General features: G+C 51.4%; 1 protein-coding gene and 1 long non-coding RNA gene across 2 annotated transcripts; one reads left to right on the plus strand and one right to left on the minus strand.

The window, feature by feature from the left end:
• Positions 1–6,395: 6,395 nt before the first annotated feature.
• Positions 6,396–8,478, minus strand: LOC140896166 (metallothionein). Its single transcript, XM_073307464.2, has 3 exons — positions 8,224–8,478; positions 7,430–7,495; positions 6,396–6,639 (listed from the first exon to the last, which is right to left on the minus strand). Exons 1-3 carry the CDS (start codon positions 8,252–8,254, stop codon positions 6,545–6,547), a joined length of 192 nt encoding a protein of 63 aa, XP_073163565.1. The 5' UTR covers positions 8,255–8,478; the 3' UTR covers positions 6,396–6,544.
• Positions 8,479–16,498: 8,020 nt separating this feature from the next.
• LOC140896167 (uncharacterized) lies at positions 16,499–18,707 on the plus strand. The gene is made up of 2 exons (XR_012154457.1): positions 16,499–16,692; positions 18,556–18,707. It is a non-coding gene; the product is annotated as an uncharacterized LOC140896167 (long non-coding RNA).
• The last annotated feature ends 6,700 nt before the right edge of the window (positions 18,708–25,407 follow it).

Consider the following 25,407-nt stretch of genomic DNA (forward strand, 5'->3'; position numbering starts at 1 on the left):
GTGGATTCCAGTCTGCCCTCTGGGGGTCCTCTGTTTATTTCCACTTGATGCCTTCTTCAGCCGATGGACACTGGATTCTTAGGCTGGCACCTCCCTGATCATTCAGTTATTATCCACACCGAGCATCCATCCTCATACATCCTCTATCTCTATTTTAATCACAATTGTTAACAAAGCAAGATGAATACAACAAAAGGGCTGGGAGTCTCTGGGTGCTGTTTCTGTTGTTACAGAGTATTGCTTTGAGTCTCTCCCTGTGTGAGTAGTTGTTGTTACAAAGAATTGCTTTGAGAACAGACTCTGTCTTAGAATGTACTAACACAATTAGCAGCTTGCAAGTTTCACACATAGAGGGAGAGAAACAGTACCAAAAACCAAGAGACTTCTTAATTAGTAATACCCTGGAATTTAAACTATGGGGAAACAAACTCATTTGTGATTTTAATACAGAACTTCTTTAATATGATCCAACACTCCCACCAACTCAGGCAGCATGAGGTGAGACCAAGCTCTCCCCGAGCCACCACCCCATCTTCAGTTTTCCCTGTTTATTCTCAGGGGACCCCACAAACAGGTCTGTTGCTGGGGCAAAAAGCCTGCACGGAAAGGCAAAGAAAACCCCAGAGAGTGGGAGAACCACTGAGGAAATTCTTCTACCTCAGTGGTACAGCAGTTGGAGGCAGGAAGGGAGGCAGCCAGAAGTCGTTCAGGAGGGGTGGAAAGGGGAACTGTATCCCTCTGCTCTGGGAAGTGAGGGGATGATCTAGCCTGGCACTGCCATTAGAAAGATGCTGGATTATGACAGGTCTCTGTGGCATATGAGTGGGAATCTGTTACAGCAGGGCACGCCAATGTTGACACCTCATATCGTGCAGGGAGAGCCACCAGATGCAGTAGCTTCAAGCAGGACCTGGTCACGTGCAGAAATATTAACTCAGTTTTAGCAAAGCCCTTTAGAAACAAAGAAAATCTGGCTTCTGTTACATCCATGCAATGCCCCTGCATCCCCCAGTGTTTGTATGGCAGAAGCACCTATGTACCATGGAGTTGGATGCGGATGATTGGACAGACTTCAATGGGATCGCCGGGGCATAGATGAGGACAGGCTGTAACCCTGTGTTTACTGTATTACCCACAGAGTGATTACAATTAAGGGCATGCATTTAAGGCACTCTGAATAGGCCTAGGGTAAAGAAATATTGCATTGTGGCAACAGCAGTTCCTTTATCAAAACAGCCGAGTCTCAGTGGGTTTCCTCCAGCTCTGTTACCCTCAGTGAGCCTTGTCACCATTCAGAGCAACTGCACCTGCATTCCTCCTCTGTACCCTCTCCAGGGCACCTACTCTAGGCCCCCCGTGGAGGCCCGTATCTCACTCTCTCCGGACCAGGATTTTTCCAGGCTGTACAGTTCCCTGCCTACCCTATGATATCCCCAGCAAGCCAGGCTGCCCAGAGTCTGCATTTTGCAGCCTCCAAAGATGATGAGCAACTCTAATTTCTAGCAGTTATATGTTACCACACAGCTCTTTCTAGGCAAATAGATTAATTTTTAAGCACTACAAGGAAACCATAAAAACCGATACAAGTTCCCGTACACATACGCTTGCTACAAGTGACTGGAGCATTGGAAGCCTACCTCCCAGGTGGAGCAGGGCCTAGCCTCGTGGTTGTGGCAGCAGCTCAGACCAATGGCAAGTGTAGATCCAGGTACTGATCCTACAGTAAAGCCAGAGTCAAAGAACCAAGCGAAGAGTCAGAGGCAGGAAGCACCCGGGAGTGAAGAGCTAGAGCAGGGCAAGTTCAGCTATAGGTATGGTACACAATGAGCAGTCACTACACTGCTGGGCTCAGGTAGCAGGCTGCTGGCTCACCTGACCAGTCAGGCAGCACAGCCATTTGTGAAAGGCTCATTGGGCCCAGCTGAGTTTGCTGGGTTGCCTAGCAACTAGGCTGGGCACCAGCTGTGCTCCTCACACTTACCAGAAGTCCTCCTTCAGTCTGATGGGGTCTCAGTCGGCCAAAGCCGTGCAAGTCCCTGCTAGGGAGGATTGGGGCTTCCTTTGACAGAAGATCCTGCTGTTGGCTGGATGAGAAAGAAGGCCCTGATGAGGTGGGTGAGGTATTATCTTTTATTGGACCAACTTCTGTCAGCGAAAGACAAGCTTTCAAGTTTACACAGAGCTCTTCTTCAGGTCTGGAAAACTAACTCAAAGTGTCACAAGGTTTGAACAGATGGTTTAGCACAGGCAGTTAACATATATTTCAAGGGACCGTTCAATGGGTGTTCATTTATGCTAACCAATCTATTCAAATCTTGTATTCAACAGTGACGCTTTGAGTTTCTTTCTCAGACCTGAAGAAGAGCTCTGAGTAAGTTCAAAAGCTTCTCTCTCTCACTGACAGAAGTTGGTCCAGTAAAAGATAATACCTCATCCACCTTGTCTCTCTAATATCCTGGGACCAACATGGCTACAACACTGAATGCAAAGAAGGCCCTGAGTCAGTTCAAAGTCAGGCTTTTCATCCAGAAGTCCTTTTGTTGTCTATTTGTCTGTGGAGAATCCAGTTTGAACTGCTATAGTCGACTGTCTCCACTGGGGTCGCCTCTCTGGAGGTGTTACACCCTCAGTGAATTTGCCTAATTGCCCCCCATTCTTGGTTCCTGCAGGAGCTGTGGTCACCCTCCCCCATGGAATTACATCCAGTCCCTGGCTCACAATGATACATAAACTTTGTAACAGAGTAAGATCTCCCAAAGAGGTCAATTTCCTGTCACAAGCCTTATAACAGCTGGGTCCCAGTAAGACCAGCACTAAGCTTCAGAAAAGGCAGCCACAAAGCTTCAAATATCCACAGATACTGGGGAAAAATGAACTCCTTGGGAGCCATCCCAATGAATGGACTTTCTGGATTAAAATGAGAGTCTTGTATTACCTGAAAATAAATTGCTCCAGCCAATTACATCCTTTGTCAGCATCCTGACAGATGAACAGGAAACCAGACCCTTACAGTTGTATTACTGAGTCCCTCGTGATTAGGGTCACCACCTGGTAGGGCCAGTATTTGACTGGTCTGGCCAGTTCTTTTATGGCATTGCCAGCTGGCAGAAAAATAATTTAATCTGCTGGGGTTTTTTTACCTGGGTCTAAAGATTTGCATTATTATTACAATATACTGGGATACCTGATGTTAAAAGTTTCTGTGTCCAGCTAAAGATGCTACCGTGCTTCCACTTCTGCAGTTTAAGAAAACGATGTCATCAATCTTATCCATATGTGTTAGCTCTCTAGATACAATAAGTGGCTGTTGAAGGGGGAGGGAGATTCTGGAGTTACCTTGTGGTTGGGGTTGCCTGGGGCTTGTTTTGTGGGGGTGGCGGAACTGCTGGATTTTTGCATTTCAAAGGTGGTAACTCTACTCGTGGTTGCCCGGGATGATGAAGGAAAAGCCACAACTGACAGATCAAATATAAAACATTTTCAAAAAGTGCCCGGATAGTGGGTGTTGCCGTTTTGGGGCACCAATCCTGCAACACCTTGGGCTAATGTTCCAGGGCACTGAGTATCTCCAGCTCCCACTGACTGATATTCAGCCTGAACGTTCCCCTTCTTAATTTCCTCCTATCACCCTCTGGGTGCTCCCTGTGTACTGTGCTCAATAATCCCTTTCCTTCCTTGGGGTTTACACCCTTCAGATACGAGCAGCATTTCCTCATGCCCACCCACCCCACTTTAGCCATCCTTCCTTAGCCCAGTTCTAAGTATTGAACCACATTTCCAGTCTTTCCTCAGAAACCAGACCCCCTCCAGCCTCCTGATTAATTTTGTTTCTCTTCTCAGAGCTCCCTCCAATTCTTTACTATCTTTCCAGTACCGAGGGGCTCTGGCCTGAACACAATACTCCACATGCTGTGAAGTAGGGAGCTATCTTCTCCCTGTCCGGTGACACACAGCCCAGTATTGCATTCGTGCCTTACTGCACTGCCAGCTCATATCTAGCATACTCACCCGGAGGGAGCACCAGGGAGGCTGTAATCTTGAAAGAGCCCAAGGGCTGATAATGTTAGCTAGAAGCTAGCAGCATGTTAGCCAGAAGCTCGCCTTTGAGAGGAAGGATGATGCAGTGGTTAAGGGTGCCACTTGGGAGATCTAGGTCTAGTTTTCTGCTCTGCCACAGATTTCCTTAGGCTTGGTCTAAACTACGGTTAGGCGGACGTAAGGCATCTTATGTCAACCTAACTCTTATCAGTGTCTACACTACAGCGTTGTTCCCGCTGATGTCCGTTGCCCGCTACACTGACCTAATAACGCCCCCTCCATGAGAGGCGTAGTGCTTAGGTCGATGTCGTTAGGGTGACGCCATGTCTATGGAGATACTGTGTTACTTACATTGCCTGTTGGCTGCCAGCCCTGAACGGAGCTCACAGCGGGAGCCCAGCCACCCTAGGGCTGACAGCCTGACCCACACATCCCTGGGCCAGGGGCTCCAGTGTCCCACAATACTTCACACAGTTAAGTTGGTGGAAGTGCTCCTGGGGAGGACATGTACCACCGACGTGGGGGGCATCGTGTGGACATGAACCACTACAGTAATTACTGTGGTAGCTGTACGTTGACCTAACTTAGGTTGACTTAATTTTTTTTGTGTAGAAAAGGCCTTAGTCACATAGTCTCTCTGCGCCTCAGTTTCCCATCTATACAGTAGGGATAATAGCACAGTCCCATTCTCACAGGGATTTTATGAGGATAAATAGACTAGTAATGCCAGAGTTGAGTGTTAGACCTCACTTTGCTTGCCCAGCCAGGCTATGGAATTGCTGAGCAGCAAGAATTAGGAGATGGATTCTGGCCAGATGCAATGGGAAGACGTATTAAAATCTAGCAGTTTAGAAGGGAGCATACAAGCAACAATAAACAACGTGGATTCCTAAGAGACTCCTAGTGCCCCAGAAGGGGGCAAGGAGGCCATGGCCTCCCTCCACATGTGGGATCCAAAATGACATGGGCCTTCTTTGCTGCCACATCATGGCTCATGCTCTATTTATCTTGGGTACTTTTATGGCCCCCATTACTGGAGCATCCGAGCACTGCACACTCTTTAGCTGGTCGTTTTCTAAAGTGGTAGATTTTAATCCACCCAGTGCAGCCTCCTCACTAGATTTCTTAATTCCCCAGTCTGCCATCCTGAAAGCTCATATCCTTGTGCTGCCCTGCTCCCTCCTCCAATTCCTTGCAGGTGCACATGGTCACTCTTTCTCAGCTAGCTCCCCTCTCATTCTCAGTCATTTCTGCCACCTGTCAGTAAAAAAAACAGCCCCAGGAATGGCTTTTCCTCTGGCTATAGTAACTACTTGCTGTGTCATTTTATGAGTCCCACTGCTAACAAATGGGTACCCCGGCAACCCCCAGACAAGCAACCAAGAAGCCAACAAGTCCTAATATGATAACCGAGGGGCTATTAAGCCCCTCTTCCTTCCAACACAATTAAAGGTGTACAAACTCTAATGAGCCCCTGGTTTTTAATTAGTGAGACTGTAGCTAAGTCAGCTATTTCCCCTTAACCTTTGTATGTCCATGTCTACCCTTGTGGCTGGTTGTATTTGTATTGTTGCATTCTGAGCAGCTTGCCTACAGGGCTTCATGTGAGTAGAGTGCCTACAGGCCATATATACAGAGCAACACCTACAGCAACCTAGTTTGGAAGATCCTGGCCTACTGCAGTGAGCTGGAAGGCTAGCCAGATCAGTTATCCCTGCAGAGTTGGGGAGCCTATCTAGACCGTAAAGCATTGTGGGCTGGTTACAGGAAGACCGCCATGTTCCCAGCCTGGGGGATAGAGTAAGCTGCTGCAGCTACTAACCATGTCATGTAGACACAAAAGATGTTCTGAGCCAGCCCTGTCACTAGCTGGTTATAAATGCATTTGGAAGTGGCGGTGTAGACAGGCCCCAAGTTGATGTAATATGTGTGTTAAGAAATCAGGATGAAGGGATGTTACGGCAGTTTAGACTTCACCCCTCTGCATTGGACTTGCATCTGAATTGGCACAATGGATTGAGGGTCAGCATCTTGCAGAACTAGGCCCTGTGTTCTAGGCACAGCGATTCCTAGGCTGCTTCTCCTTGCTACCAAGGGACAAAAACAACTTTCAGAGCCACCACTACAGAAATACTGTGTTTGAAAACATTTCTCCTTTTGCCTGAAGTTCTGCTGGCAAAAGCAAAGCCAAGCCCATGCTAAAGCTTCATGCGTGAGCTGCATTCTCTGGGTTCTTGTTAATGCTCCCATGAGATGTGCTGCTAACGCCCTGTGCAAGAACTAAACTCTGAACAGGGGGTTTAGTCTTGCAAGCTGGAAATCACTGAATTGAATGAACATGCTGAGTAAGTCCAGCATTACATTTCTCCAATCATGGCCTTTATTTTCATTCAACCTCAAATCAACATTTCTATGAAAGGTACAAAATAGTCATTGCTACATTACAAACAAAATTAGGTTTCTCCCTTCATACAGAATATTTACAGGAGAACAGAAAATAGCCATTTTAAGAACAGCAGCTGCATTTACTGGTTGCTGGATCTTTGCAGACACAGCCCTTGGCACAATTATTGCATCCAGCTGGGCAACAGGAGCAACAACCTGTTGACAAAAATCAAGACAAGATTATTGGAGATGCCAGACGAAAAACAAACCAAACACACACCAACAACCCTCCCCTGTAAGAATTTAAGGAAGTTCAACATGGACAAGACAAGGAGCAAAACCATGCTGTGAACTATACTTTATAAAATATTAAAACATCTCAGTTGTATTGTTAATACATATTCCTCACAAAGACCACATAAAAGTCAAGACTGGACAATCCTGGGTCATTTCTCACCTTAATATAGGTCAGCATCCTTGCTCTGACCCAACAGTTTTGTTAAGAACACTCAGCATATGAAAAAAACAACTAGTTGGCATTGGAAAGTAGAGAAGTTTTTACAAATTATACTTATGGAAAGGACACGGATTCCACCTTTCAGGCCCACACTTCAAAAATAAGTATACAGTTTAACAACAGATGCCCTGCTTCAGCAAAGCACCTGCTTATCTTAAAGCATATGCTTAAGACCATTCCCTGTCAGCAAAGTACTTGCAGCCTGATCCCAAGATCCCACTGAAATGAAAGGCAAGACTCATTTTCCCTTTGATGGGCTTTGCAGCAGGCCCATAAAGCACAGCCCACTCCCACAGACTAAAAGTTGAGCACAGGCTTAATTGTTTTGCTAGATCAAGGCCAGAAATTCTAGCTTCTATATTCCAGCCTCCATACTGCTGCCATGGAAGCCAGTCACAAAACCCTCATTCATCTCAGTCTCAGCAAGGCAGGCAACTGCTTGGTTGACAAAACATTTTTAAAGGGGGGGAGGGGGAGAGAAATACTCACTCTTTTTGCAAGAGGTGCACCTGCAATTCTTGCATTTGCAGGAGTCAGCACAGGTACAGGAGCCACCTGGTAGATAAGGGGGGGGGGGAAATGAGCATCACAGCTGGACTAAAATTAAGAGGACAATCGGGGGGCAAGGGGAGAATTTTATCACCCACATGAAAAAAAAAAAAACCTCAACAACAGGGAAAGTCAATAGACAGACCATGGACCAAACCCCCAGGTGTTTAACACACCACAAAGAGTCTTATTAACTTGTTATTATTATATTCTTTTCTCCTGAGTCTGGACCTTGACCAATAAATTTGGACCTTGACAACAAATAATTGATTACCCCCGATCAACAGGTTTCATCTCAGTCAATTGCTTCCCATTGCCCTGCTAAGTACGAATTACCCCTAGGTTATCCCTTGGTTTGAATCGGTCTTGTTACCTGGATCTGACAAAAATTCACTGCAAAATCTTTTCCCCGCTCCATGGGGATATATTGGAAAGTAGCCTACAAATGGACCCCCCCCCCCCCGCTGGAAAAGGATCTTTACAAGCCAGCCCGGGGCGCGAAGGTAAAAGCAAGTGACATTTGAACCAGGGAGTTTGGTTTGCAGGAGCCAGTCGCAGAGATTTCACAGCGGCCCCGAAGGGAGAGGCCAGAGCCGCTCCCGGGTGCGTCGATCCTGATCCTTCCCCTGCAAGGAGCGTGGCTGTTTCCCAGCGAGGGGGAAGCGGAGCCCCATAACCCGCCCAGCAGCTTGGAGCAGGGTCTGTGCGTCTCCGCAGCGGGAGGAGTCACTCACCGGTAGCACAAAGACAGTCCTGGGGATCCATGGCTCACGGGCGCGGCTCAGTCACACGGAGGAGGCGAGGCGAGGTGTGGAGGGGAGCTGCCCGCCGCCTCCTATTTATCCCGGCCGAGGCGTGGGAGCGGGCGCAAAACCACCGCCCCCGCCAGCCCTGCACACGGGCCCCGAAGCAGCGAGCGGAGCTGCTATCACCGCACAGCGCTGCGTGCAAACCCGGCCGTGCCGAGCGCATCGCACAGGGCTCGGGGGTGCCCCCGCACAGAGCTGCGTGCAAAGCCTCCCGGAGCGCATTGCGCGGTGCTAGCCCCGCACACACCAGGGCGCCGTGTGCAAACTGGACACATCCCTCCCCCCCCCGCATTGCGCGATGCTAGCCCCGCACACACCAGGGCGCCGTGTGCAAACTGGACACATCCCTCCCCCCCCGCATTGCGCGATGCTAGCCCCGCACACACCAGGGCGCCGTGTGCAAACTGGACACATCCCTCCCCCCCCGCATTGCGCGATGCTAGCCCCGCACACACCAGGGCGCCGTGTGCAAACTGGACACATCCCCCCCCCGCCCGCATTGCGCGGTGCTAGCCCCGCACACACCAGGGCGCCGTGTGCAAACTGGACACATCCCTCCCCCCCCGCATTGCGCGATGCTAGCCCCGCACACACCAGGGCGCCGTGTGCAAACTGGACACATCCCCCCCCCGCCCGCATTGCGCGGTGCTAGCCCCGCACACACCAGGGCGCCGTGTGCAAACTGGACACATCCCTCCCCCCCGCATTGCGCGATGCTAGCCCCGCACACACCAGGGCGCCGTGTGCAAACTGGACACATCCCCCCCCCGCCCGCATTGCGCGATGCTAGCCCCGCACACACCAGGGCGCCGTGTGCAAACTGGACACATCCCTCCCCCCCCCGCATTGCGCGATGCTAGCCCCGCACACACCAGGGCGCCGTGTGCAAACTGGACACATCCCCCCCCGCCCGCATTGCGCGATGCTAGCCCCGCACACACCAGGGCGCCGTGTGCAAACTGGACACATCCCTCCCCCCCCTGCATTGCGCGATGCTAGCCCCGCACACACCAGGGCGCCGTGTGCAAACTGGACACAACCCCCCCCCCCCGCATTGCGCGATGCTAGCCCCGCACACACCAGGGCGCCGTGTGCAAACTGTAAACATCCCTTCCCCCCCCTGCATTGCGCGATGCTAGCCCCGCACACACCAGGGCGCCGTGTGCAAACTGGACACATCCCTCCCCCCCGCATTGCGCGATGCTAGCCCCGCACACACCAGGGCGCCGTGTGCAAACTGTAAACATCCCCCCCCCTGCATTGCGCGATGCTAGCCCCGCACACACCAGGGCGCCGTGTGCAAACTGTAAACATCCCTCCCCCCCCCCTGCATTGCGCGATGCTAGCCCCGCACACACCAGGGCGCCGTGTGCAAACTGTAAACATCCCTCCCCCCCCCTGCATTGCGCGATGCTAGCCCCGCACACACCAGGGCGCCGTGTGCAAACTGGACACATCCCTCCCCCCCCCGCATTGCGCGATGCTAGCCCCGCACACACCAGGGCGCCGTGTGCAAACTGTAAACATCCCTCCCCGCCCCCGCATTGCGCGATGCTAGCCCCGCACACACCAGGGCGCCGTGTGCAAACTGTAAACATCCCTCCCCCCCCCCCTGCATTGCGCGGTGCTAGCCCCGCACACACCAGGGCGCCGTGTGCAAACTGTAAACATCCCTCCCCCCCCCCCTGCATTGCGCGGTGCTAGCTCCGCACACACCAGGGCGCCGTGTGCAAACTGTAAACATCCCTCCCCCCCCCCGCATTGCGCGATGCTAGCTCCGCACACACCAGGGCGCCGTGTGCAAACTGTAAACATCCCTCCCCCCCCCCTGCATTGCGCGGTGCTAGCTCCGCACACACCAGGGCGCCGTGTGCAAACTGTAAACATCCCCCCCACCGCATTGCGCGGTGCTAACCCCGCAGAGACCCGGGCGCGGTGTGGAAACGCCTGCGCCCCGAGTGCAATACACAGACCAGGGCGCTGAGTGGCAGCCTGCTCTCCCTGAGCGCATTGCAGGGCGCGGTTCCCCGCGCAGGCCCCGGCGCTGAGTGCAGAGGCCTCCGCAGTGCGGCGCACGGTGCGATTCCCGCGTAGACCCACCCAGGGCGCTGAGGGCAACCCCTGGCCCCCTCCCCTGCCCGAGGGCGGTGCACGGTGCGATTTCTGCATAGACCCCAGGGCGCTGAGTGCAACCCCCGGCCCCTTCCCCTGCCCGAGTGCGGTGCACGGTGCGATTCCAGCGTAGACCCACCCAGGGCGCTGAGTGCGACCCCCGGCCCCTTCCCCTGCCTGAGTGCGGTGCACGGTGCGATTCCTGCATAGACCCCAGGGCGCTGAGTGCAACCCCATGCCCCTTCCCCTGCCCGAGTGCGGTGCACGGTGCGATTCCCGCATAGACCCACCCAGGGCGCTGAGGGCGACCCCCGGCCCCCTCCCCTGCCCGAGTGCGGTGCACGGTGCGATTCCCGCATAGACCCACCCAGGGCGCTGAGTGCAACCCCCGGCCCCTTCCCCTGCCCGAGTGCGGTGCACGGTGCGATTCCAGCGTAGACCCACCCAGGGCGCTGAGTGCGACCCCCGGCTCCTTCCCCTGCCCGAGTGCGGTGCACGGTGCGATTCCCGCATAGACCCACCCAGGGCGCTGAGGGCGACCCCCGGCCCCTTCCCCTGCCCGAGTGCGGTGCACGGTGCGATTCCAGCGTAGACCCACCCAGGGCGCTGAGTGCGACCCCCGGCTCCTTCCCCTGCCCGAGTGCGGTGCACGGTGCGATTCCAGCGTAGACCCACCCAGGGCGCTGAGTGCGACCCCATGCCCCTTCCCCTGCCCGAGTGCGGTGCACGGTGCGATTCCCGCATAGACCCACCCAGGGCGCTGAGGGCGACCGCCGGCCCCTTCCCCTGCCCGAGTGCGGTGCACGGTGCGATTCCCGCATAGACCCACCCAGGGCGCTGAGGGCGACCCCCGGCCCCCTCCCCTGCCCGAGTGCGGTGCACGGTGCGATTCCCGCATAGACCCACCCAGGGCGCTGAGGGCGACCCCCGGCCCCCTCCCCTGCCTGAGTGCGGTGCACGGTGCGATTCCCTCATAGACCCCAGGGCGCTGAGTGCGACCCCATGCCCCTTCCCCTGCCCGAGTGCGGTGCACGGTGCGATTCCCGCATAGACCCACCCAGGGCGCTGAGTGCGACCCCCGGCCCCTTCCCCTGCCCGAGTGCGGTGCACGGTGCGATTCCAGCGTAGACCCACCCAGGGCGCTGAGTGCGACCCCCGGCCCCTTCCCCTGCCCGAGTGCGGTGCACGGTGCGATTCCCTCATAGACCCCAGGGCGCTGAGTGCGACCCCCGGCCCCGGCCCCCTCCCCTGCCCGAGTGCGGTGCACGGTACGATTGCCCAGGGCGCTGAGAGCGACGTGTATCAGGAGAGTGAATTTGTGTGGGGGGGGGGGGGGTGGAGGGTGAGAAAACCTGGATTTGTGCTGGAAATGGCCCACCTGATGATCACTTTAGATAAGCTATTACCAGCAGGACAGTGGGGTGGGAGGAGGTATTGTTTCATATTCTCGGTGTATATATAAAGTCTGCTGCAGTTTCCCCGGCATGCATCCGACGAAGTGAGCTGTAGCTCACGAAAGCTCATGCTCAAATAAATTGGTTAGTCTCTAAGGTGCCACAAGTCCTCCTTTTCTTCCTGAGTGTGATGGTTATTTTGTTTCCCTAATCAGGACCATGGCACTAGAGGGCCTGGGGGGCAGCTGTTCCAATCGCACCCACCGATCAGGGCCAGCTCTAAGGCTCACACAGGCGCTGGGAACAGAGGTGCTGGGGGGCTGCCACACCCCCTGGCTTGAAGTGGTTTCAATCCTATGCAGGGTTTACAATGCGTTCAGTGGCTCTCAGCCCCCCTGATTTCGTGCTGGCCGAAGCTGTGTCTGTGCTAGGAAATGGGTCCGTTTGGGATCACCTCTCCTGGCCTGCCTATGGGCTGTAACACAGCCCAGCATCTCCACAGGACTATGTTCTGGGGGCCTGTCCCCCTGCCCTGAACCCTGCGCCTTGCATGCTGGGGGTGGGGAGCCAGGAGGAGAACAGAGTGGCCACACACATTCTGCTTTGGCTCTTTGCAGCACCTTTCTGGCCCCTGTATGCCACACGGTGGTCGCCGTTGGAAAGTGCTGGTGGCAACAGGGATCAGGGGTGTTCACCGTCATGTCATCTCCCGCTCCCACAGGGTGACATGGCAGGGAGGTGAAAACACCAGGGTCCCGTTTGCACTAGAGCTGCCGGTGTTGCCTCCCTGGTGGTGAATTATGGCGCCCAGGCATGCTAGTGTGCAATCAAGCTCCGTCCAAGATTTAGGGAGGCGCTGTGTGGTGACACTAGCTGATGTTACTTAGCTTGGAAGCTAGAGAGAACGACAGTAGCTGTTTGTGTCCGGGAACCTCAACAACCTCAACCCCTTTTATAATCATCACAACTGAATCCTGCTTCTTCCTTACTGTGAGAAACACTCCAAGGAAGAAGAAAAGGAGGACTTGTGGCACCTTCGAGACTAACCAATTTATTTGAGCATGAGCTATGCTCAAATAAATTGGTTAGTCTCGAAGGTGCCACAAGTCCTCCTTTTCTTTTTGCGAATACAGACTAACACGGCTGCTACTCTGAAACTCCAAGGAAGATGCCTCTTCTCTAGGCTGGACTACAGGAGCCTGCTGGGTTGTTGGTTGGATACCAGCTCAGGGCAGAGCAAGTGTATCTAATGAGAACCTCCTGCAGCTGGAAGACATCCATGCAGATAGCAAAACTCAAGATTCACTGAGGCTGGAACAACAAAGCTTGGAGTGAGGATAAATAAGACGAATCAGAGAAAGGTTCTCCAGAGAATAAATGAGACTGAGTATAGTGGAGGAGTGGCATATCCTACTGAGTGAGTGCTTTTCGCGCTGACCTACATAGAGGTGTTTATGGAGCCCTGGACATGAGACTGCTGACACGTGGCACAGGCTGACCGTGGCATCATGTGATGAGGGGGGAGATGAGCACTGGGTTACAGTTCTGCAATTACAGAGTAAATGGCTCCTGCGCAGTCGCACAACTCCAGCCCACTTCCCAATTGTGAGTTGGGTCGGTAGGGGTAAGGTCACATATATGGGATGTGCTGGAGTGCTCCTACTTCTATCTGTGGGTGGCTGTGCATCCACCCATGAGAAGTGTTCACACAAGGCAGAACAGCACAAGAAGTAGAGAGTTGTGACTGGGGAATATGGGAGAAATACACCTTAAGAACGGCCAGACTGGGTCAGACCAAAAGGTCCATCTAGCCCAGTATCCTGTCTTCCGACAGTGGCCAATGCCAGGTGCCCCAGAGGGAATGAACAGAACAGGTGATTATCAAGTGATCCATCCCATCTCCCATTCCCAGCTTCTGGCAAACAGAGGCTAGGGACACCATCCTTGCCCCTCCTGGCTAATAGCCATTGATGGACCTATCCTCCATGAACTTATCTAGTTCTTTTTTGAACCCTATTACAGTCTTGGCCTTCACAACGTCCTCTGGCAAAGACTTCCACAGGTTGACTGTGCGTTGTGTGAAGAAATACTTCCTTTTGTTCGTTTTAAACCTGCTGCCTATACAAGATCATTGGGACCCCATTATGGCTCAAATAGTTCAGCTCTATATCGCTGCTTGTGATAGATGACTGTGATGAGGGAGCATGATAGCTGGTACTCAGAATGGACAGAGGTATACATGCTAGCCTCTGCAGGTACATATTGTACTCTGAGCAGAATCCCACTTTATCACAATTATTGCTTTGCATAGGGCCTGATCCTTCAAGTGCTTTCAGCTTGCCACTGATGCAAGCAGGAGTTCAGGATGCCTAGCAGCCTCCAGATTGTCTCTGGGCTTGTGTGGCGAAGTCCTACTGGGACTAGTCTACATGGAAAGTAAAGCAAGCAGGAGGGAAAAGATAATACAGTGATTCTTACAGGTAACATAATCAGAATGCTGATAAAGAATGCCTTTATCAGCATTTGCCCTATGCACAACTTTCATTGACTGCAATGGGAGTTTTACCCAAGTAAACCTTTAAAGCCTCAGGAGTTAACATAGAGTTGCAGTGAGCACTTGTAATTAGGAGCTTGCCTTTGGCAGTGGGGGAATTTTGTCAGAGGAAAGGCTACAGGATGTGACCTTAACAGTGCTAGAAAAGCCATTTAAAAGAAGGAAAATTACCCCACTTTGAATGGTAGGTTTTAATACCTAACAGAAATCTAAAGTGTCTTGCTACTAAGGAGGGGAGCAGTTATTTGTTTTGAAAGAGCTGGAAATACAGGCCATTGAGTTTTATGTACAAGCTATTTTGCATCTTTTATGCTGTTTTGCAGGGGACTTGTGTGCAAGATGGGGAGGAGTACAATAGGTGAGAGACGTGCTGTCCAAGAATAAAGTGACCAGCAAGAGATTTTAAGGTACATATATACATGTAATTTTATTGCTTTAAGTAGCTTAAGCTCACATCGCAAATACTAACCGTATTTGGACAAATATACAAAAAGCACAATAAGGTTATTTTCATGTCACCAAATATACAGATCATTGTCAGGAAGGGCAGTTGCCTACATTATTTGCAGCAGCTGCATTTGGTGGAAGGTTGTCCTTTGCAGATACATCCTTGGGCACACTTGACGCATCCAGGTGGGCAACAGGAACAACAGCCTGACAAGGAGTAAAAAAAAAACAAACAACCCCACAGTGTCAGAATTAGTCCACGCCAAACAGTGACCCTACCCTGGAGTGGTGTGTGTGGCAGGCTGAGACAGACCAAATAAGCCTCCACAGCTATGGCTACATAAGAACCCATATGGGAGTTTTGCATTGAGGGTAAATGATAACCTAACCATATTCTGACACTTGGAGACCCCAATCCCATAGTTCTTATTCAAGCCAGACTCCCATTGATTTGAGTGGGAATTTTATCTAAACAAGGGCTACAGAGTTGAGTCCTTAACTGTTGTATTCACGGGGGGAAATCATGTGGAGCAATAGGGGGAAATCACGGCTATTTCTGCCTTCTGTTCCTCTTCCCATGTATGCCTTAACCCCTTCGATTCTTTTCTCACCATCTCCAGGTTAGTCTATTTACCCCCCACCTTCCTATTCTGGATCCCCAGTTTAAAACACCCTCACCTCCTGGGGTGTATTCTGGCTTTCACATCTTTCCCCAACCCTCTTCTATTTTGCAGGTGCCTTTCAGGTCTACACATACTTTGGTCTTTGCAAGGCAGCAGATGTGGACTAATATTTTGAGCAGTTTATCAGCCCCCCCCCTCTTTCTGCAGTTCATTGTGGAGGAGGGGAAGGAATTACTAGGACTTGCACTGGAGCATGGAAGGAGCCACAAAGAGAGGCAGACATGGGTCCCATGTCAGTTTCCCTTGTGAAGCCTCCTGTGTTCTGGGGCTGCTGAAGAGACCAGACTGCAGTGAGAGCTGAATGAATGAACTGGTAGTCTCACAGGGCTCTCTGGTCTGTAACAAATAAAGGCAGAATTTGTCTGATGTTAGTTTAGAAACGTTTCTTGAAAGGGGCCAAATTCATGCCTGGGGGGGAAAAAAACCGGTGAAGTTATTCCAGGGACTCATTTGGCTTACTAGATCAATCAATGGGTTCTGTTAAAAAAAGTTAGACCTGCACATTTTCTATGTGCATGGACTGTAAAGATTGTAAAACGCTACCCGCTAGATGGGTTACTGAAATCTGTGGAGCTACTCACTTTTTCGGCATGACGTGCATTTACAGTTTGTGCATTTGCAGTTGTTACCACAGGTGCAGGTGCCACCTAAAATGAACAAACAAGGGACAAAACATCCCATGAAGACACATGGGGTAGAAGCCGGACAGCTCTCAAAAGTTAGATTCCAGCCAGGACCCTACCCATATTTATAAATATCCACATGGTCACACGTGCCCATCAGCCCCTGGATCCTGGGGAACTCAGACAGCACGTCCTATTTCACTGTTTTTGTCTAAGGGAAGTTTAGGAACAGGTCTCCGGGAAGAAGCTGTTCCCCGTAAGCCCCTGATGACAGGAATGGCCTCAGGACCACTGACAGTAAATATAAAAGACTTGGGGTTTTGTTTTTTTTTTTAAACGCAGGTTGCTACATTTTTGCTTCCAACTTTCATCGCTAGCTCAAGGGGAAAAACCCGGAGCTGCTACAGCAGGGCATCCCTCACAGTTTGGGGGCCTCAAGCGGGTAACTGGACGCTTACAAGAGGGACTCCTCCAGCAGGGGGTCTACAGGCTCTAGGACAAACACGGTGCAGCAGACAACGAAGTGCTCCGAGCGGCTACGCGCACCAGGGAAGACAGGCGACTGGACAGAAACCCCCGAGGTTACATCCCGCGGGACGAGGAAACCCCCCCCCCCCCCAAGTCCTAAGCCCGCAAATCCTCCGCAATCGCTACCGCAGTGCGCGGGAGGCAAACCCTGCCCCGCTCGGAGCTCCCGGCTCTGGCAGGGGCGAGCCGGGTCCGGGATCTCTCTGCAGCGGGGGGCGGCGTCACTTACCGATCGCGCAGGGACAGTCCTGGGGGTCCATCGCTTGCTTGGCTCCAGCCGCCGGCTTTGCAGAGACGCGGGGCGGGGGGAGGCGGCCCAAAGGAGAAGCTGCACTGGAGAGGCGACCGCGGCCCCTTATTTATCCAGGCCGACGAGAGAGAGCGAGTGCAAACCCCCCGCCCCCGGCCATTGCACACGGCTCCGCTTCGGCCCCTGCCCGGGGCACTGCTGAGCCCGGCGCCTTTGCACGGGGGCAGGCCCTGGCGCGCGCGCGCCCGGCCTCCCGCAGCCAGCGCCGCGCGCCCGCCCCTCTGCACCCGGGCCGGGGCGGCGCCCCCGGGCTCAGCGCCGCGGCCCCATTGGCCGCGGGGGGAGATTGGAGCGCGGGGCTCCTCCCAGAGGGTGTCCGTGAGAGCGCAGAGCACTGTATGCACTCATCCCAGCAGTGATACAGCCTGTCTCCCTGTACTCCTTCCTCAGAGCTGCCTGGGGTTAGTGGCCTGTGAGCTCCTGGCAGAGTCGTGTGTTTGGATTAGCCGCGGGCAGTAGCACAGAGAACCAGGAATGAATGGCCCAGCCTGCTCCACTGGCCACTTACTCCGTGACCAGGGTTAGGGAAGCTTTATGCTCCTTCCAGTGCCACAGTGGTTGGTGTGTGTGTGTGTGAGTCTCTGCTCTAACTCCCTGCTCAGCTGTCCATAACTCTCCACAGTATGTTCACATGGAAGCATCTGCAGCAGCCAGCCCAGAAAAAAATGCAGTCAATGCAGGAGTGATCAGAGCCCTCTTGCACCCTACCCCGGCAGCGCACAGCTGAATGTTAGGTTCATCACCTCTAAAGTGTGTAACACTATTCATCGTGCCGTCACATGGCTTCGAAGGGGACTGGGCATGTGAGCTAGGGGTTAGAGCAGGGGGTTTGTTCTGTGCTGTTTGTACCCATTCCTTTTAGTTTATCCTGGAAACAGAATTTGGGGGGGTTTTTTTAAGAGATTCTGTTCCTGGTCTGCTCAACTTATTGTGTGGCCCCGTTTCCCCATCTGTATAAAGGGTCTTCTGAGGCTTTGCTAATGTGTTGCAAAGGGCTTTGAGAATCTTGGATGGAAGGTGCTGAACAAATGACTTGCTTTTTAAACAGGAGCAGTTTAGGCTGAATTGAAAAAGCCCAAGCCCAAGAGGTATTTTCAACGTGGGAAAATCCTTTAGCAGAAGTAAACACATTTTTTTGTTTCCTTCCTTTCTCGACCCTAATTCTCAGCTGCTGCTGCTGCGTTTGGCCAACATTTCCAAAAGTGAGTGGTGATTTCCTACGCCTTCATTCTTGGGGACCCTATTTAAGCTGCCTGGAAGGCACCAGATTTTCAGAAAGTGCTAAGCACCTGCCCTCTGAGAACCAGGCCCCTTTAAGGTGTCTCACAATGGATACCCCAAATCACTAATTGCTTTTGAAAATCTTGGCCTTAGTCCTGTGGAAGCTGCGCAGAACAAGATTTTGTATTTGTCAGTGATCCCTCAAAGTCGAAGATGATCTCTTTCACAGGTTTTATTTTTATGGGTCCTTTGTTGACTGAGTAGTCCGATTCTTGAGCCACAGGCTTGTTGGCAGACATTGCAGGTGGTGGTGGAAGTCAGGGCTGGGACGTGATTGCTGCATGACAATTCTTTCCTTTCTTTTCTGGTGTTTTTCTGTGACCAGGGCAAGGTGATTTTCCTCAACAGTGGACGTTCCCTCTCTGACAAGTCTTCGCCAGTTATCCCTATCCTGGGCTACTGTTTCCCAACGTGTGGTGTCAATGCCACATCTCTTCATGTTTATTCTGAGGGTGTCTTTAAAGCGTTTCTTTTGGCCTCCCTGTTTCCTTTTTCCTTCGGTGAGTTGGGCGTACAGCAGTTGTTTTCGTAAGCGTACATCAGGCATGCGTGCACAGTGCCTGCCCACCTCAGCTGGTGCTGGATAATCAGGGCCTCAACACTGAAGATGTTGGCCTCTGTGAGGACACTGGCATAAGGGCATGGGTGATCCTCCCGCTTTATGTTGAGGATCTTCCGAAGAAAGGGCGGGTGCTGGCGTTCCAGGTTTTTCAGGTGTTTTCTAAAGGTCACCCAAGTCTGACAGCCACAGAGGAGAGTTGGGATTACCCCCGCTTTATAAACTAAGTCTAGTGTGTGTTCTGATGTTGTGATTGTTGAACACCCGGCGAGACAGTCTGCCAAAAGCAAGGCTGGCGCAGCAGATTCTGTGCTGAATCTCGACATCTATCTCTGCCCTCCGTGAGAGATGGCTGCCAAATTAGGCGAAGTCTTCTACATTTTCCAGTTCTTCTTTGTCAATGTAGATTTTCCTTGCTGGGTCTGATTATTAAAGGGTGGCTGGCTGGTGGAGAACTTTTGTTTTGCCGATGTTCAGAGTTAGCCCTAGGCTTTTGTAAGCTTCAGAGAAGCAATTAGGGGCTGTTTGTAGATATATACCACTATAAAACACCTACACACACCCCCCCCCCTTATAATACCACTATAAAACACATAATAATACCTAGAATTTACGGTGTTGTTCTTCAAAGCATGCTATGACCCTTAACTAAAAAAGACGCACAATATTCCTTGTAAGGCAGGCACGTGCGGTTATCCCCCTTTTCTAGACGGGGAAGGCAAGCAGCAATTCTGGCAGAGGTTTTGAAGCCTGGGAGCCGAAGGATAGGCACCTGTATGAAAATGACCCAATTTTCAGAGCGGCTCAGCCCCTGCAGCTCCCATTGACTTTACAGGGAGTTACGAGTGCTCAGTATTTCTGACAATTGGGTCAATTCTAGGTGCTTAACTACAGAATTAGCAGCCTAACTGTAGGAACTCGGGTTTGAAAACTGTGGCCTAAGTGACTCTTGCCCTGGGCCATACAACAAGTTAATGTCAGAACCAGGCTCAAAATGAGGCGCACCTGTATCTCCCAGGCCCGTGTTCTCTCCTCCAGACCATGCTGCCTTTTACGTACAAATTACAGGTTTCAGAGTAACAGCCGTGTTAGTCTGTATTCGCAAAAAGAAAAGGAGGACTTGTGGCACCTTAAATTAGCTGATGAAGGGGAAAAATGGCTGTGCTGTTTGTCCTGCAGGTTCAAGCAACTCTTCTGTGTTGGATCCCTTTTAATTACGTGATGTTATACCCATTCAATATAATTTAGCACCTAGTGGGCAGGCAAACTGTGCTTCTTTGCACACGGCTCCCTAGAGGACTGATGAGTAAGCCAGCAGCATTACGATCGCCTCCTCCATTCGCTCACTCACCTAGCCTGCTCATTTGCAAAGCAGCCACGGGCGCTTTCGCACAGGCAGGCGTTTTGGCCGGGAAGCTCCTTCTCACCGGTTGTTGTTACACTGAGCTTTTGCTTCAAGTTTCTCACTTGTGCAACTCTGCTGGAGGTGACAAGAGATGGGAAGAATGCCGGCACAGACAGGGTGCTGGTGGCTGATGGTACTTTTACGACCAGGTTGCCTAGACTTATTCTGAGCTTGTTAGATGACACACTAGTAAAACTGGTGGTGACCTGCCTATGCTCATACTCCCGTGGGTGGAACGGCACCAATGCTAATGCAATGGTGGGAAATTTTTAAGTAAAAGCTCAGTGTAGACACAACCTGTGGGGCCAGTTCTGCTCTCAGTGACACGAATGGCACCTGAGCCTCCTGCACTGGAAGGGAGATAGACTGGATGATGCAATCGACCTTTTCCATCTCTACCTTCCCTTATGTTAGGACTCTGTGAACCCCACTCAATTCAGTAGGGTTTTGCGGGAGGAAATGATAGCAAAATTTGGTCCAGTCTGTTTACAGAAGGAGAAAATGATTCTAAGAGTGTAGAACTGGCTGTTCTCTCTGAGGGCCTAATCCAAAGCCCACTGCCTTTAATGCAGTGGTCCCCAAACTTTTCAGGGTCATGCCCCCCCTTCTTCGTGTTCATGTGCCCCCTCCCCTCCCAGCTGGGGCTGTGGCTGGGAGCGGGGATGTGGCTGGGGGGATGCAGACAAGGGTAAGGGGGCCAAGGCTGGGGCTGCAGCTGGGGTTGGGTCTGGGGCCAGGAATGGGTCCGGAGCTGGAAATGGAGCTGCGGCCAGGGGCTGAGGCTGGTGGTGGGGCGGGAGCGGAGCTGCAGCCGGGCCACGGTGGGGGCTGGCAGCTGGACCCACCAGGTACAGAGCTGGGGCCGGGGCAGGGGCCAGAGCCAGGGCCAGGTGTGGGGCCGGGGCTGCAGCTGAGGGCGGGGCTGGAGCAGAGCTGGGGGTGGGGCAGGACTGGGTGGCACTCCCTCCCCTTGTGGGGGCTGGCCCAGGTGCCACCATGCCCCCTGAACATTCCTCTGTGCCCCCCAAGGGGAGCACGTCCCACAGTTTCAGGACCTCTTCTTTAATGGACTTTGGATCAGAGCCCAAGCCTGCACAGGCATACAAAGAGGAAAAGAGGTGCCAGATGTGTGAGAGGCAGGTAATTGAAGCCACTTCACATGGGAGGAAAAGTGTTGTGTGAAAATGCACAGGCTGCTAGCAAGAGATTGTATGTAAGGGTCAATAAGAGCAAGGCTCGAGTAAAAAGGATGGCAGGTTCATAGGAAACCATCACATCCCCACATCAGCAGTGCGACCACCTTACATTACTGCCCCAGGTAAGTTCAAGATGCCTACAGCTGCTGTCAAGAGAGTGTTGCTGGGCTTTTACCAGTTACCCACGCAAAGTGTCTGAAGACACCACTATGTAGCCCTGAGGGACGTTAGGTCATGCAGACTTTAAGCTGCTAGGACATTGGTGTGTGACCCTATGCCCCATACAGTATCCACAGGGCCAAGCATGTGCCAAGGAAATTACTGGCGCCAAAAGCATGAGTCACCCATGATGCTGATGGCTGGCAATTGGCCGGAGATACTGTGTACTGAATGGGTAGAAGGAAACATGACTGCACAAAGCAACATGGCTAGATCCATGGAATGGAAAATGCATCAAGGACTCAGTGGAGGTGGCACTGCAGAAGCACTGGCCACGGGATGATTAAAAATGACCCCATATATTCAAACCAGGGGATATCAACTCTTGTGCCTCCCAACAAAGGAAACCTTGTGAGGCACCCACTTATCTGTCTAGGCATTCATACGGCACCATTGCCACCTAGCCCTCAGCACCATCATCCCACTGAACAATGATTCATGAACCACAGCTCCTTGGTCCTGGCCAAGGCTGTGCATGTTACAGCTGCCAGCACGTCCCCGGGCAGCCAGTCTTCTCCTGGCCTAGCAACTGTCACAGTGGTCAAACCATTGCAACGATGCCCCAGTTCCACGCACTCAGGCAGATGCGTTCAGTAACACAGTGGCAGAAAGGTAACTGACCGGAAAAGTCAGCTCCACTCAGTGATTGTGATGCCTAATTGTGACCCACGTCCATAGCTACATCCCATGTATGAGAACAGCAGCGGTTTTCATTGGTACCAATAAAAGCTCAATGGCTAGGCGTGGGACCAGTCATGCTGCCTCTCGACCCGTAGGCGAGTCACTCACAAGCCCAACATAATGAGAGTGTGGTCCTCGCCCGTGCCAGACACCAGGAAAACACACGCATGCATCGCACCAGCAACCAGCTGGACCATAACAGTGCAAGGTTGGAAACTTGTCTCATCTGAGTCAGTGGACACAGCAACACACACCACTTGGCATATTGTGTAAACGTACACAAAAGGTGCAAGTTCTTGGGAAACACATCACACTCCTCAGGCCTATGTAACACTCAGGCCCCAAGTGAGTGGTGTTCTGTCCTAGAAAAGAGACGGCGTTACAAGCACACTAAGCAGTTTCCCTTCGCTCTCCTTTGATGGCATGGGACTACGCGGCTGGAGATAGCGGTGGCAGAGTACAGAGGACAAGACACAAGCAGTAAGACACCTGAGGGAGACCCACTCAGAGCCATCAGCTCTTTACTGAGTAATGGGGCCTAGTGCCAAAAAACAGCATGAGACCAAAAGCAAGAGCACCGCATAGTCATTACCAGTAGACTTGCAACCTGTGTCCCAGGAAGGGAGGAATAAAGTTCATGGCAGCATTGCTGGCCATATACATGTGTCTCTGGGAGAGTTACCATTACAAAGAGATGGTCGAGGGTGAATGAATGAATGAATACATATCAAAGGCTGGTGTAATGAGGTGTACAAACCCACATTGGATCAGAGCAGAAAGGGGTTAACAATCTGTCCCAGATACAGGGAATTAAATCAGCCCTGCCCTGCAACACCTGCCAGAGACGTCAAGCCTGGAGGGAGAGCTCTCTAGCTGTATTCAATAATAAGGGGAGAACAGAAAATAAAAGGCTTCCGAAAGCTGACAGCAACGATTATAAACCTGCAAGAAGGGTCGTGAGACGCACAGTCAGCTACTTAGCTTCCCTGGGGAAGGCTCAGCTCAGGCGACAGACTGACCAGTCAGTTAGTGAGTGGAAGAGAGTGACCAGGTCTCCTTGAGGAAAGTGAAGGCAAGATGTGGACTAGATGGTTTATATCCTCAGGCACTGACCCCAGCCCATACCCAAGTGGGGCATGGGTACCTTCTTGATTGCTTTGCTTGATTTTGTGTAAAGAGGGTTTTTTCCCCTCCTCCAACATGATCTACATGTGTGATCTTTTTGGCTCCAACTGAAGCCAACGTCTATATAGGCAGAGGGATGGAAAAATGGGTTAAAAGAGCAGGCTTATAGATCCTTGTGTAATGAAAATTTTTGTACTGTTGCCTCTTTTTGACCTGAGCAGTTATTCAAAATCTGGGGATCTGCAGGTTGTTTCTGTTAGAAGGAGAAATTGATGATGGAGGCAGGTGTCTTTGGTACAATCCAAAAAATGTACAAAGTGCCATTTACCCGAATACAGCAGGAATCCAACAGTGGGAGATAGTTCCAAGCCTCTTTTAGCGAGCACTCTGCCCAAAAAATGCTCTCTTTAGGCTCTCTCAAGGCTGCACTTCCAGTCCTTGCTCAGGCTGCAATCACTCCTTCCTTGCTGCCTTCTTTCTCAGCTTCTCTGGTCTTTCTGCTCTCTCTCTCCCAGACAAACACAAACTAACAGCCTGTGAAAGCCCTCCACCCACATGCACCTTTGCTTTGGGTGGGGACATGTGCCTGTATGCAGTTTGGAGGTCCCTTTTTTTTCAGCTATCTGGTTTCATAAAGAAGCTTAAAGGCGTCTCACAACAATATTAAATGAAGGGCAGTAGTTATACCCAATCCTTAACAGTACCATTCAGGGCCTCTGACAAGTCCTGTGGCGTGCTGTACTCTAAAAGGCAGCATGTATGTGTGTGTTGTGCCACTCATTTCATATTGATCTATGGAAAACCAAGGGCCAGACTTTGATCCCATACCAGTATAGCCCCACTGATTTGAACAGAATTTTTCCTGACTTACACCAATATAAGTGAGATAAGGTCCAAGATCTATATGGGTATTCAGCTATGTCTACAGACTGGGGGCCTGATTCACCACTGAGTTATTCCAGTTTAACAATTGCGTTACTCACTGAAATCAATGGAGTTACTCCAGTTTTATGCTAGATTCATGCAGTAGTGAATCAGACCTTGAATGTGCATGCACAGACTATGCTGCATTGGGGAACCATAAAGCAGAAGGCATTTCCTATGAGCAGCAACTGAATAAGTATTGAAAGTAAGGAAATGTACCAAGTTCCTGTAATGGTGGCAGTCCAGGTGCCAGCTCGTGCCAAGGCCCATAGGCTTCAATTGAACACTGACAAATGCATAGCTGGAAACCAGTCTGGGTCACCTGGGTGTAAGTATTGTTAAAGCTGGTATTGGATTGATAGAAATGTGTTTAGACTTTATGAAATGTTTGTAGGATGCTGTATGTCTTCATCTTATAACAGCCGGTACCCCGTGTTGTAAGGCAATATTTAAGTGTTTGCTCTGTAACTATAACAGTGTTTGCTCTAAAACTGTAAACGCCTACAGTCAGGAGAGAAGCATTACCACGTGTGTAATGCTAGTTTACCATAAGAGGGGTCATCTCCTCTCCAAGAAAAGAAGGTCCAGAGACACCAGACAAGCCACTGTGGAACATCAGCAGACAAAAGACTTTGTTGATTGCTCCCACCACACCAATGAAGAGATGGGACAAGCACATGTCCCATCACCTTGAACTCTGGGGGAAGGGAATAAAAATCCTTGTTAAGAAGAAATTATATCTATGATGCTGGAACTCTGAGGGGCAAAGATTTCTAAGCATAAGCAAGAGTTCCTCAGTGCTTGGCCTGGGCTAGCCCTAAAGGACATACAGTGCTTGCATATTATAGCAGCTTCTGTTACCCTTTTGGAACGTAAGATTGTAACTCATTTGTTCGTGTATGTTTTCCTGTTTTAACCTTGTAAATAAGTCTCATTTCTTTTTCTTAGTTAATATATCTTTAGTTAATTTATTATATGATTGGCTACAAGCATTGTCTTTGGTATAAGATCTGAGGTGCAATTGGCGTGGGATAAGTGACTGGACCTTTGGGACTGGGAGTAACCTGA

The sequence above is a fragment of the Lepidochelys kempii genome, chromosome 12, assembly GCF_965140285.1.
Source record: "Lepidochelys kempii isolate rLepKem1 chromosome 12, rLepKem1.hap1, whole genome shotgun sequence".
Lineage (NCBI taxonomy): Eukaryota > Metazoa > Chordata > Testudines > Cheloniidae > Lepidochelys > Lepidochelys kempii.